We start from the raw sequence: 14,855 nt of genomic DNA on the forward strand, positions 1-14,855 counted from the left end.
GACATTTGTATTTCTTTATCTCAAGGTGAAATCACACTTTAGGCCCTAAATTATCAGTACCTGGTGTATACAGTATTGTGTCTGTTGTGGGGGTAATCGTCAAAAGTCAGCATTCTGCAGGCAGAATTATATAGATGTGCCTGAATGAAGGTAATAAAAATAACTACAACAAACATTTACCTTTGTTCCCATCAGAATGATTTGCAACAAAGTTTTATAAATTGCATACAAACAAATCATGCCTGCATGAACAAGCCAAGACGTCCCCATATAGGAAGTTCACTGGTCCGCATCTGTATTTGTCGTAATACAAAAATTAAAAGTTGAACATGCAGTACTGTAGACACTTTGACCCCATTATGCCTATGGTTGCCCTGATAATAAAAATAAAACATGAAGTTGTTTTTTTTTTTTTATGATGGAGGGGTGTTTCATCTGAATGCATGTTTCTGAGCCCATAAATTTACAGCAACAGACAAATTAAGGCATCCTTGGCTTAGAAAGGATCAATATTTATCAACCATTTGCAGATGGTTTGGGGTTGATCTTTTCACTCAGTACAAAAATAATTTTAATTGGTACAGTACTGATTTAGAACCCAACAAACCGTCACAGGCTAACCAGCTACATAATGTAACTGCATAGGGCAAGACAGCACTCAGTGTTTCTTGTCGCCAGTAAAGAGGCGAAAATGTCAGAGGTGTCTGGTAACATGGAGTTGGTCCCTACAGAGGTAAATGTGCACGTTTAACTCACTAAATTACTTTTTAAAATTACTGTTATTATGATAATACAGAATGATTAACCCCAAAACATCTAATAGAGCCCAGGTTGAAAAATACTAGTGTCCCTTTAAAATTCATATGACAAGCTTCTAAACATGTCACTGAGTGACATTAGTTCATCACATTGTGCAGATGTTGCAGATACGTCAACACTGAGAAACAATTTTTAAAAAAATACATTCATATAGTCATTTATATGGCAATAAGAACTGGATCGTACTCTTAAAATATAATTTGTAATAAAAAACATTTCCAGTGAAAAACATGAATAAAAGCAATTATATTTAGTTACAAAACATACAAACATCATGTCGCTATGACATAACTCACAGCGATTTAACATTTCAATACGCTGCTCTAAAACCACAGGGCAGGAAAATACATGGATAAACCGAAATATAGTTCTCTTATTTCTAAATTATGAAACCAGACCTGCATCCCTTTTAGGACCTCTGTCTTTCTTTTTTTAAATAATCAAAATTTGTAGCTCTGTGAGAGGCAGCAACTTTCTTCACATTGCACTGCAGAAACATGCCGGCTAGAATTCTGCAAAGTGATCGATACGATCCCACAAATCAACCAATGGACTGTTGATACATGGACTTTGATCACATAAATCCTAATGGACAAAATTCCTCTTGTTATTCCTACACAAGGTTCAGTGTCCTGATTAATAAAATAATGTGGGAGGAGGCTGAACATTTTTCTCATTAGGGGGATCTTCTAGCAACTGTGTGATGTCAGCATCAGCGCAGTCTGTAATTTGACATTTAATCCATTGGAGGCAGTAAAGTATTAACGGAAACATTCAGGAGAGGTCGCTTGAAAAGCTCTGGCCCTCCTGCAGCCACGTCCACTCTCTCAACATCTAGGACAGACAAAAAGTCATATTATTCACATTAAACTCATTTTTATGAACACAAGAAAACCTTGGACGTACCTCCATGCTGTTCTGGGATTCCTTGATGGTGTCATGCAGCAAACTCTGGAGTCGACTCTCAAATGTTCTGCTCTCCTCCACCAGTGACTCGTCCCTGCAGACGGCCACAGGTATGTTATGTTATGGTTTTGATAAGTTCATCTTATTAATGGAAAAATTAATGAAAAACAATAGCAGGGGACTCTGAAAGGGATATCCCCTATGTGTATGTTGACTTCTTTTTGCAAAAAAATATTTGGTATGTAATCTGCAGGTGTGTGTGTAAAAATATTCATTCATTTATTTCATTCATTTAAAAGACAAAAAAAACAAACAGAAAATCAGAAATAAAGCATCTCAATTACCAGAATGAAAAGGAGCAGAGAGAAGAACAAGTCTTATATCAAATACCTTATATCTTATATCAAAATATATACAAATGTGAACATGAAAACAGATTCCAGGCATGTGTTCATATGCTACTACATGCTCCATTTTATGGAAGTGCACCAACGCACCCACGCTATGATGTTTTTCTGACACTGAAATGTATTTTGTGTGTGTTTGTGTTGTTTTCCTTCTAGTGGAAAGTATACACCAAAAATGTGAGGATAAAGTAGTTGTTGGTATTTGGTTGACTTACTAATAAAACTCAGAGCTAGATGTTTGAGGAAAAACATTTGCATACTATCATTTGAGAAACATTTTGTTTGTTCTACTGTTCCTCAAAGGTGCTTGAGCTAATTTCAACTAAACTAGCTGTATGTACAAGTTGACCCCAGAATTGCCCTTCAGGGGTTTGCTTTAGCATAGGTCAAAAACTTTAGTCAAATGTCAAAATTACGAAACGGAATTCCTCAGATGACATAAAATTTAATAAAAGCCAATCATTTGGGTTTATTTACTGTTTGTTTGGATCCCCATTAGCTGCAGGGGTCCAACAGATTTACAAATATAGTGAATCAAAAATACATTCAAAAAATATCTAAAAATAAATGAAAATAAAAATCACATATCAAAACCAAAAACATATCAAATCAAATTAATCGTCATCTATATATGGTAAAAGAGTTGACTCGGATTACTCCTTATACCGATAAATACTGTTTCAGAAGTTTTTTAAAGAAACATTCATTTGCAATGAGTTTGATGTGATCGGTAATAAATTCCATTCATGCATACCCCTAAATGTGACAGTGTTCTTAATGGCATTGGTTCTAGTTACAGGTAATGTAAAATTTCCCACCACAGCATGTCTGGTTCTGTAAGTATGTTTTTCTGAACTAAAAGAAAATTCCTAAACAAAATATAAGGTAACTTAGTGACAATAATCTAACAAAAATGATCAGCGAATATAAAAGTCTGTCTTTGACTAATAACCAGTTTAATTTTTTATGCACTGTGATGATATTTGTCCTATAACTGCATCTACGTAAGTGCCACACGAGCAGCCCTATTCTGAATAATCTGTAATCTATTAATTTATTCAGTAACATTTGACCAAACTACTGGACAACAGTCCAAATATACTAATAATAGTGCGTTAAGAGCATACTTCCTTGTAGTGCAACTTAGAAACCTTGCATGTCTTCTCATAACTGATATACCCCTGCCCATTTTTACAAAAATATTATTTATATGAGTGAAGTGTTGCGCAGCGGCACGAAGCTCACTCATGGTACAGGGCGTCCTAAACAGGAAGTGCCAAAATTCAAGTCCACAGTAAAACATGAAAACATCCTTAAGTGCCCTGTATCGTCTGCCTGATGGCAATAATTCAAACAAATAGTGTCCAGGATGGGAGGGGTCTCTGATTATAGTCCTTGCCTTCCTGAGACAACAACTTGTATACAGTTCCTCTAATGAGGGCAAGAGACAACCAGTGATCTTCTGGGCTGTGGTGACGACCCTCTGGACAGCTTTCCTGTCTGTGACTGTGCAGCTGGAAAACCACACACACAGACAGTAGGTCAAAATGCTCTCTATGGAGCAGCGATAGAAGGACACCAGCAGTCTCTGTGGCAGATGGTTATTCCTGAGAACCCTCAGGAAATAGAGTCTCTGCTGTGCCTTCTTGATGGTAGCCATAGTATTTGTGCTCCAAGTCAGGTCGTCTCTCAAATACACGCCAGAAAACAAAATTCAGAGACCCACTCCACACAGTCCCCATCGATGACCAGTGGCTGGATGACTGTTTTCCTCCTTCTATAGTCCACCACCATCTCCTTTGTCTTTGAGGTGTTGAGGATCAAATTGTTCTCCCTACACCAGACCGACAACCGCTGCACCTCCTCTCTATAGGCGGACTCATCCTCACCAGAAATGAGTCCCACAACAGTAGTATCATCAGCAACTTAATGATATTGTTGCTGAAGTGAGAGGGGGTGCAGTCATAGGTGTAGAGGGTGTAGAGCAAAGGACTCAGAAAGCAGCCCTGAGGGGAGCCGGTGCTGAGGCTAATGGCCAAAGAGATGTGAGGGCCAACTCTCACCCTCTGAGAGTGGTCTGTGAGGAAGTCCAAGATCCACCGGCAAATGGAGTGGGACACCCCCAGGTCCAACAACTTAATCACCAGCCTGCTTGGAAGAATGGTATTAAATGCTGAGGTAAAGTCCACAAAGAGCAGCCTCACATAGCTCCCCTGCTGCTCCAGATGGGACAGAGCAGCATGTAGAGCCATAATGATGGCATCGTCCGTGGACCTGCTCGCACGATAAGCAAACTGGTGAGGGTCAAACCCAGGGGGAAGGCAGGAGGTGATGTAGGCCCGGACTAACTTTTCGAAGCACTTAATAATAATCGGAGTTAGTGCCACCAGGCAATAGTCATTCAGATCACTGATCCTGGTCCTCTTAGGGAGGGGGACAATAATAGAGGACTTCAGGCGGGGGGGGGGGGACAGCAGCCTGGCTCAGGGATTGGTTGAAAATGTTTGTAAACACACCAGCTAACTGAGCTGCACATTTCCTCAACACCCGTCCCGAGACGCCGTCCGGACCCGCAGCTTTCCTTGAATTCACCCCCCTCAACACCCGCCTCACCTCCTGTTCCTCCAGCGTGAGGACGTGGCTGTTGAGGGCAGGTGAGGGGACGATGACTGTCTCTGGTGGCTGCACCTCAAAACGGGCAAAGAAGCTATTGAGGTTCTCTGCCAGTGAGGCATCACTGTAGTCTGCCAACAGGGTGCTGGGTCGGTGGTTCGTGATGTGCTGAACACCCTGCCACACTCGCCGAGAGTCCTGACTCTGGAAGCAGTCCTCTATTCGCCTCCTATAAGCTGTCTTGGCACATCTGATCCCCTTCTTCAGGTTGGCTCTGGCGGCGCTGTACAGCTCCCCATTACCACACCTGAAGGTGGAGTTCCTCTCCTGGTGCAGGTTCCGCACCTCCCGAGTCATCCAAGGCTTTCGTGTTGGGATAAACACGGATGTACTTATCCACAGTAACCATGTCGTTGCAGAACCTGATATATCCAAAGACAGCTGCTGTATACTGCTCCAAGTCCTCATGTTCAAAAACAGACCAGTTTGTGGACTCGAAGCAGTCCTGGAGTTGTTGAATAGCACCATCAGGCCAGATTTTAACAGATCTGGATATCACAAGAGCACTTTTCCTGAGGGGGGTGTATGCTGGCCTCACAAGCAGGAACATGTGATCTGACTGGCCAAGGTGGGGTAGAGGTTTCACTCTGAAGCCCTTTTTGATGTTAGAATACACCTTGTCCAGTATGTTGTCTCCCCTCGTTGGACACTTAACATGCTGATGGAATTTGGGGAGAACAATCTTTAAATCAACATGATTTAAATCACCTGCTATGATGTGGACAGCCTCAGGATATGTGGTTTGTTGTTTGCTGATTGTGTCATGTAGCCGCCCGAGGGCGGAGCCAGAGTCAGCACCAGGTGGAATATAAACAGCCATAATCATGACAGCTGTGAATTCACGGGGCAAGTAAAAGGGTCTGCATTTAACAGACATGAACTCCAAATCTACAGAACAGTCGCTGCTCACAGTCTTTGAGTCCGTGCACCAGATGTTATTGATAAAAATGCACACCCACCCTCCTCTGCTCTTACCAGAGGCCCATGTTCTGTCATGACGATGTGCTGTGTAGCCTGCTAGCTCGATAGCTTCGTCCGGGATGGATGAGTGGAGCCAGGTCTCAGTGAGAAGCAGCATACAGCACTCCCTCACGAGATAAGCGATGTCCCCTCTTTTGCGTGCAGCTTTCAGTTTTGGCATTAGTTCCTTTCTTTTTAAAAGTACAGCATCGGTACAGTCTTCATTAATAAATATCTTTGTACCTTTGAGATACTTTGCTCATTGTAAAACTGCAGTTTTGTCCTTGAAATGCAGGAATTTGATGACGATAGGTCGCGGCCTGTCTCCAGAGACTCCTGTTTTACCAGTGCGATGTGCACGCTCCACCTCCACCTCCAAAGGTCAGATTGCTGGAGTCATTACTGTCTTCATGCCGCTGGCTACTATTACCTACTTACAGCAAATTCTGTAAAGATGGATACTTTTTAAAGAATAATTCTGATTAGTATTAATCACAGTACAAAGAGGTGTCCTCTTTGTACTGTATGAAAGTAAGAAAAAGCACAGATTTGTAAGTGAAGAGAAGCTGTGCGTGTTACATACAGATGGTTACAGGCTGCTGTTAACATCAATGTAACGCTGGATGTCAACTATAACTGCCTGTACAATTAATCTGTGAATTTAAATAAAAGGCTGTGACTGTGAATGTGCTTTTTCTTCAAGTGTTTGAGTCCAAAACAGTCACCAGTGTTTGACAGTTTTAAGCCCTTTTTTAAACAGTGCTTGCAGCACCGGTAGAAAACTGAGGTTTTAGAACTTGACGTGAATTTGTATCATCCCACTCTGCAGCACAAAGACAACAATAACATTCTGGTGAGATGTAGCTCTGCATTTGGTGAAAACAATTGGTCATGCTGTACTGATTGGCTGAGCTGAGCCAAAGCTGTGAGACAAGGTGATCATTAGTCGCTACACAATCTGATTAATATCCCAATGCAGTCTGCCTGCTTCCGCATAGTGCTGCTTCATCTTTCAATCCATCGGAGCCGTACGCCTCAGATGTTAGCAATTCATCTCTTCAACGCCACCGTGTTTTTCTGTCGTTTCGGTATTGTAAAACTCATGCATCATGTGTCAGACATGACATCATGACGTCAAACTTGGCATCTAGCAACAAGGAAAACAGCTGCACTGATGCTGAATTTTTAACAAACTTTACAAAAACTAAATCTCACTCAGAAGAACAAAAACATGCTATAAGCCACAGTGTATGTATTTAATGGTGCATGCACATGTGCGCACTCACAGTTGCTGCAAGCTGTGTCTGGAGGTCAGCAGAGGTGGGACTGAAGAGGGGGTTTGTAACCCATCTGGACTACCGCTCACTGGGCTCCGAACTTTACTCTACATCAGAGAAGGAACCGAGTTATTGAGGATAACACTTTGGTATGTCAACATTTTTTAAGCAGAAACACTCCAAATAAGCATTTGAGCAGAATGGAGAGCACACACACACATTTTTGGTGCTTGAGAATTAAACAGATTCAGTCATCAGTCTGTCAACATTTGCAGACATGCTGCTCTTTAGGTCTGATTCTTGTGCATTACCTAAAGTTGCTAAACCTAATTGCAGCAAATTACAGTCAGGTCCATAAGTGACATCATTCTGCTTCATGTTGGGATGGATACATACACATTTTCAAGTCTCTGGATCTGCCTTGGATCTCATTTAAATCAATCATTAAGAAATACAAGACAAGAATGAGACTGGTGAGGAAAGCCACCACACACCCAGGCAACTATGAAGAAACTGTAGGCTTCTGCAGCTGTGATTGGAGAAATGGTGCACAGTGCAACTTTTGTCTGTTGCATCACCAGTCCCACAGCATCATGGGGGAAGTGGAACAGAAAAGAATTTTGTTAAAATTTCAGCTGCAGTTTGCCAGAAGACACACAGGAAACATGAGCCTAGAACTGGTCTGTTTTCTTGTTTGGAAATCCTCTCTTCCACTGCACAATAAAGCTGGAGGTGCATTTGTCAAACGCTGCAGTATGCCCAGTATGCACAGAAGGCAATAACTCCTTCAGCGTTGTCTAGGTGTCTTGGTGACTTCCCTCATGAGTCTCCTTTTTGCACAGTCACTCAGTCTTTGAGAATGGCATACTCCAGACCCATTTACCATGCAGGCCCATACTATTTATATTTCATAATGATTGATGTAAATCAAGTCGAAGACAATTCAGTGGCTTGGAAATGTTCATATATCCATCTCCTAATTGGTCAAAAGAAAACTAAATGTGAATGGACTGCATTTATATAGCGCTTTTCCATCTGCATCAGACACTCAAAACACTTTACAAATAATCAGTGTTGTATAAAGTACCGGAAAATCACACTTAAGTAAAGGTACAGATACCCATTAAAAAATGACTTTGGTAGAAGTTCAAGTCACTGATTGAAATGCTACTCAAGTAAAAGTCTTAAAGTATCTAGTATTTATTGTACTTAAGTATGACAAGTAATGTACAACTAAATGTACTCAAGTATTGAAAGTAAAAGTAAATATTAATAATCAAAAATGGACTGATTTTTTTATATTACAAAGTTTATCTAGGTTTGTAAATGACTGGTAGTATTAGTCAAAGTACTGAAAATTGTGCACATCACACAAAAACACTTAAACAAGGTTTCAAAACCTAAATGAGAGTAGGCTACTCACTAGGTGTTCACAGGAAACAGTTATTTATTTCTATATGTATTTATTTATTTTCATTGTTAGATGGTTTTATCTTTTCTGTTGTGTTTTGTTTCATTAGGTTCTTTTTGTCTCTTTCTCTGAAATTGTATTGTAACATTATTAGTCTATTATTATTGACTATTATTGTCTATTATGTAGACTATTATTGCTGTTGCTATTATTATTAATATATGAATAAAAATAAATTAAAAAAATTACAATTTGACTCTTTTACAACAACGAACGCTGAGCCATTAATTATACAGAAAACAAATCAACACAAACGTGCTGATGCGAACAGCTTAATGCTAACTTTAACACTGAAAACGCCATAAACATCCTAACGCCTTAGCATCGGTCCTGTTTTTAAGTTATAAAATACATCTATCAACTGTTTCAGAAGACCATAACAGGTCGGTTTAACATAAAAATATTAAATATTACTCACAGACATATGTTCTTCAGGGTTTTAGTGGGGAAAAATTAGGATAAAGCAAAATAAAACAATGAATCCATGAATCATAGATCGAAGCACTGCTTTGATCTGCAAATCATTGCTTCGATTGGTTCAAGGTTCAAAGCAAAGCCGCGCTGCAGAAAAGTTGATTACAGACCCGCTGCAGGTCTGTAATCCATGTAGAGAAATTATCATTTTCCTGACAAACAAGTGCGCAACTGTAAAAAAGCCTACTAGACATGCCTCATGTCAAATCGGCCTGACTTCGTTGCAGTCACTAGTAATCAGTGGTGTCTCTGGGTGAAAACGCGACTTTTTTTGTGTGTTTTTTTTGTAATGAGTAATGGCGTGGTGCACAGAAAATGTATCGGAGTAGAAGTATGCAATTAAGGTCGGAAATGTAGTGAAATAGAAGTGAAAGTAAGCTGAATTAAAAAAACTCAAGTAAAGTACAAAGTCTACCAAAATGTACTTAAGTACAGTAGTGAAGTATTTTTATTTCGTTACTATACAACACTGCAAATAATGCCTGACATTCACCCCGATGTGAGGGTGCTGCCATACAAGGTACTCACTACACACCGGGAGCAACTCGTGGATTAAGGACCTTGCCCAAGGGCCCTTAGTGATTTTCCGGTCAGGTTGGGATTTGAACCGAGGATCCTCTGCCCAATGCTTTAACCACTATACCATCACCTCCCCAATTCATATTAACAATAATCTGTATACTTACTTTGTCTAATTACTTATGGGCTCTGAAAATGGAGAGGCTGTGCACAGTGCATCCAGAATGTATTCACAGCGCTTCACTTTTCGCACATTTTATGTTACAGCCTTCTTCTGAAATAGAGTAAATTAATTTTTCCTCTCAAAAGTTTATTCTCAAAAATTTTTTTTTCAAATTTTTGCAAATCTATTAAATGTAAAAACTAAGAAATCACTTGTACATAAGTATTCACACCCTTTGCTCAATACTTTGAGCAAACTTTGGCTGCGGTTTATGCACCTTTGGCAGCAATTACAGCTTCAAGTCTTCTTGAATATGATGCCAAAGCTTGGTGCACCTATTGTTGGCCAGTTTTGCCCATTTCTCTTTACAGCACCCCTCAAGTTCCATCAGGTTGGATGGGGAGTGTCTGTGCACAGCCATTTTCAGATCTCTCCAGAGATGTTCAATCGGATTCAGGTCTGGGCTCTGGTTGGGCCACTCAAGGACATTCACAGAGTTGTCCTGAAGCCACTCCTTTGATATCTTGGCTGTGTGCTTAGGGTCATTGTCCTGCTGAAAGATGAACTGTCACCCCAGTCTGAGGTCAAGAGCGCTCTGGAGCAGGTTTTCATCCAGGATGTCTCTGTACATTGCTGCATTCATCTTTCCCTCAATCCTGACTAGTCTCCCGGTTCCTGCTGCTGAAAAACATCCCACAGCATGATGCTGCCACCACCATGCTTCACTGTAGGGATGGTGCCTGGTTTCCTCCAAACATGATGCCTGGCAGTCACGCTAAAGAGTTTAATCTTTGTCTCATCAGACCATGAGAATTTTGTTTATAATGGTCTAAGAGTCCTTCAGGTGCCTTTTGGCAAACTCCAGGTGGGCTGCCATGTGCCGTTTACTAAGGAGTGATTTCCATCTGGCCACTCAACCATACAGGCCTGATTGGTGGATTGCTGCAGAGATGGTTATCCTTCTGGAAGGTTCTCCTCTCTCCACAGAGCTGGAGCTCTGACAAAGTGACCATCAGGTTCTTGGTCACCTCCCTGACTAAGGTCCTTCTCCCCCTGATCACTCAGTTTAGGCAGACGGCCAGCTCTAGGAAGAGTCCTGGTGGATCCAAACTTCTATTTATGGATGACACAACCATTTTTCACATTGTCATTGTGGGATATTGTGTGTAGAATTTTGAGGGACAAAAATTGTCATCCATTTTGGAATAAGGATGTAACGTAAAACGTGGAAAAAGTGAAGCGCTGTGAATACTTTATGGCTGCACCGACTAAAGCTTGCTGTAATTCCTAAATGGTTAATGTACTATTTTTGTAAAACTCCTTGAATTAATTAAACATCTGAAAGTGAACACAAGAAGCACACTTTGATTGTTACATTACATTGTGGTGGTGCAGAGTTAAAATTACACAAATTGAGTTACTGTCCAAACACTTATGGACCGGACGTGGGGCTAATGTCTCCTCACACAGGCTACTTTGAGCAGGTTCCACAGCTCCCTCTGTCGCTTCTCCTGCAGACTCATGAGGACTTTCTCGCTCTCTGCCATCTTCTGGACCACTCCCTCCACCTTTGGCAGCAGCTCCATCACACGCTGTCGGCACGCTGCCGTCTTACTGCAACACAAACACACAGAAACGGTGTACACTTTGTGCTGTCATTCTGCATTTATGATGTGTTCATCACTTCAATGCTGCAGCTGATTTTAATTTCTTTATACATGTTTTATGTTATTTTACACACTACTGGGGAGCGTGTGAATTTCCCCATGTGTACCAACAAAACCTAATTTTTCTTTTCTCAATCTGGATTTACAAAGTAACTAGCAACTAAAGTGGTCAGATAAATGTAGCTGAGTAAAAAGTACACAGAGATGTAGTGGGGTAAAAGAAAAAAGATTCAAGATTCCTTTGTCACAGGATGGTGTCCTGTCGAAGGTGAACCCCGCCTAACGCCCTGTGACGGCTGGGATAGGCTCCAGCCCCACATGACCCTTAATTAGAGTATGCAGGTATAGAAAATGGATGGATGGATGGATTCCTTTGTCACTGTTATGCTACAGATGAAAACTAAACTGTGGTTTGCACATCCAGCATTCAGCACAAGCAAACCTTTAAAGTAAGTTAATAAAGTAGCAGAAAATAGAAATACTAAATACCTAAAATGTGTACTTAAGCACAGTACTTGAGTAAATTACTTAGGTACTATCATCACTGTATTTTGGTACAGATCTGGATGTACTGGCACAGCAAAGATTTTCATTTCAATTTTATCAAAACTACAAGAAAGGGCAAGTTTCAATATTTTTGTCATATATACAATTAATGTGGGCAGCATGGTGGTGCAAGAGGTCAGTGCAACTGCTTGTAAAACAGAAGGTCCCTGATTCAATGCCACAAGTGCCCCATTCTCCTTGTACACCTGGAGTTGTATCAGGAGGGGTATCCATTGTCAAACTTGTGCCAAATCAACATGCAGATCCATATCAGATTCACTGTGGTGACACAAGCAACAGCGTTACGAGACAAAACAAATTACTTAAGAAATAATGTGTGGACCTCAATTAAAAAACAAGAAAAACCCATACATACAGTATGTAGGGAATTACAAGGTTGGAAATTGGTGGAGGATTGTGCTCTATTTTATGGCCCTCAAGTTCTACTACTTTCCACATTTAATAATAACAGCATGATAAAACAAATTTAACTGTGTAACAAGACATTTAAAAAAAACAAAACAATTTAAAAAAGTTCTTATCAAATTCAACTTTTACTTTTGGAAATTAATATAAAGACTACTATAATATCATTGCTGACACATTTTCAGGCTGTTGCACTGCAGACCATTACCAAATGCTACTTATTAATTTAAAACATTTATAACTACAGACTCTATGGCTTTTTGTTAAAAGAAAAAGGTTTCATTAGTAACATGTTATGACTTTAACACGTTATAATAAACCATCTTATCTGCAGCTGTTCATGCTAGTATAACATTAATTAGGAGCTGAACATTTTTAAATTCACAGTTTGCTATGACATTTAAAAAACTGTTAACAACTCTATTAAAAGGCCCTTTGAATGCTGGAACTCAAAGCTGAAAAGATGAACTAGATATTCTGAAGATGCCCACTTAAAAAATGGGTACACAGTCTGACAACACAAAAGATGAATTTGCACCAGGATGGATTAGAAAAATAAAGCATATTATCCATTCAATAGTCACTCGTAGCAATCTTGGACAGATGGTACTCTTTGGTGGGGCATCGATTCAACTTCGACTGAACTTGTAAATGTTTTTAACATCTACTGTACTACTGAGAGACATTTTCATTTGGTGGTATTAGGTAAATAATAATGCTTTTTCTGAGTACCCTGGCGTCAGTGCACAGATGTGAAAGGTGCTCCTCTGTGTCGGTATAATAATGACCACTGAACTCAGCGTTCTGTGAAGACTTGAATTAATGCCACAAAAGTTTGACAATGTGGAAATGCATTCTTTCTATGTGCTGAATTACAGATTAAAAAGGTTACCTTTGACATCCCAGAGAGGCGTTTTGTTTCCCAGAGGTCTCTGCGCTGTCACATAAGACCTCTCGCCAAAGATAATTATAATATGTGATGAGATAACCTGGACTACTTTTTCCATTTCACATGCAAAAGATTGACACTTTCACAAACCTCTGTAGATCAGCCTTTCTCCATGAGTGGTCCACACACCAATAGTGACCCCTACTGATCAGTGAGTATATTGGTAAAATATCATATTTTAAATTACTATCACATTCTATCTTAAAAGTGTTTCTCAAACAGTTTAAAAATTACTCCAAAGTCTAATAGATAGTAATATAATATATTTGGCTGATTCTTTAACTACGGGCACTATTGGCCTTGTAAATGTAATTTCCACCACACCATTGCCTTACAATATAAAGCGCCTTGGGGCAGCTGTTTGTTGTGATTTGGCGCTATATGGGTGATTCTTAGACTACGGGCACGTATTATGTCCTTTGATCATATTGTATGAAAAACAGAAAAAAGGGGAAATTTCACACTTTTATAGTTATCTTTACAATGAAAGTGTGTTAAGAAATTTGTTCTAGTAGTCTATGATGACTTTTTCACCTTTTTTCAGCATCATTATATGCAAATATTGCCATTTTGTGCTTGTCCCACACCCAGACTTTTGATCTTCAATGATAAAAATGAATGGTAAAGAAATGTTTTTCCAATGTTTTAAAATATCTCTGAATAAAATGTTAGTAAAATAATCAAAACATAATTGGGGTATTCAATGTCATACAACTGTTTTGATTTTTTTTAAACTAAATGTAGTTGTCCCACACTATTGCCGTAATTTCCACCACAACACTGTAATGTCCCTTTAAACAGTTTGTATGAAAGATTGTTTGGGTAGTTTCTATGGTGATAAACAGTGACATCAGAGCACATGTATATAGCGCCAAATCACAACAAACAGTTGCCCCAAGGCGCTTTATATTGTAAGGCAATGGTGTGGTGGAAATTACATTTACAAGGCCAATAGTGCCCGCAGTTAAAGAATCACTCATATACATGTGCTCTGATGTCACTGTTTATCTCCATAGAAATTACCCAAACAATCTTTCATACAAACTGTTTAAAGGGACATTACAGTGTTGTGGTGGAAATCACGGCAATAGTGTGGGACAACTACATTTTGTTTAAAAAAATCACAACAGTTGTATGACATTGAATACCCCAATTATGTTTTGATTATTTTACTGATATTTTATTCAGAGATATTTTAAAACATTAGAAAAAACGTTTCTTTACCATTCATTTTTATCATTGAAGGTCAAAAGTCTGGGTGTGGGTCAAGCACAAAACGGCAATATTTGCATATAATGATGCTGAAAACAGGTGAAGAAGTCATCATAGACTACTAGAACAAATTTCTTAACACACTTTCATTGTAAAGATAACTATAAAAGTGTGAAATTTCCCCTTTTTTCTGTTTTTCCTACAATATGATCAAAGGACATAATAAGTGCCCGTAGTCTAAGAATCACCCATTTGTGGAATGACAAACATGGACACAAGAGATTAGGTGTAATTTGCATAAGGACAGAATTTTAATTAACCTACAATCAGTCACTCAAGTTTTTAAATCAATGCATACTAAGAAAGCAACAGGGTCAGACAATATG

The 14,855-nt window shown here is 39.5% G+C and overlaps 1 protein-coding gene across 1 annotated transcript in view; it reads right to left on the reverse strand.

Annotated features, from left to right (window-relative positions):
* Window positions 1–757: 757 nt before the first annotated feature.
* ikbkb (inhibitor of nuclear factor kappa B kinase subunit beta) overlaps window positions 758–14,855 on the reverse strand; it is a 66,187-nt gene continuing 52,089 nt past the window's right edge. Inside the window, exons 19-22 of the mRNA XM_034170716.1 lie at window positions 11,136–11,283; window positions 7,052–7,149; window positions 1,726–1,819; window positions 758–1,653 (exon numbers count right to left, since the gene is read on the reverse strand). Of these exons, the coding sequence (XP_034026607.1) occupies window positions 1,594–1,653; window positions 1,726–1,819; window positions 7,052–7,149; window positions 11,136–11,283 (400 nt within the window). The 3' untranslated portion in view covers window positions 758–1,593. The remainder of the gene's footprint in view (window positions 1,654–1,725; window positions 1,820–7,051; window positions 7,150–11,135; window positions 11,284–14,855) is intronic.

This window comes from Thalassophryne amazonica, chromosome 5 (genome assembly GCF_902500255.1).
Source record: "Thalassophryne amazonica chromosome 5, fThaAma1.1, whole genome shotgun sequence".
NCBI classification, from domain to species: Eukaryota; Metazoa; Chordata; class Actinopteri; order Batrachoidiformes; family Batrachoididae; genus Thalassophryne; species Thalassophryne amazonica.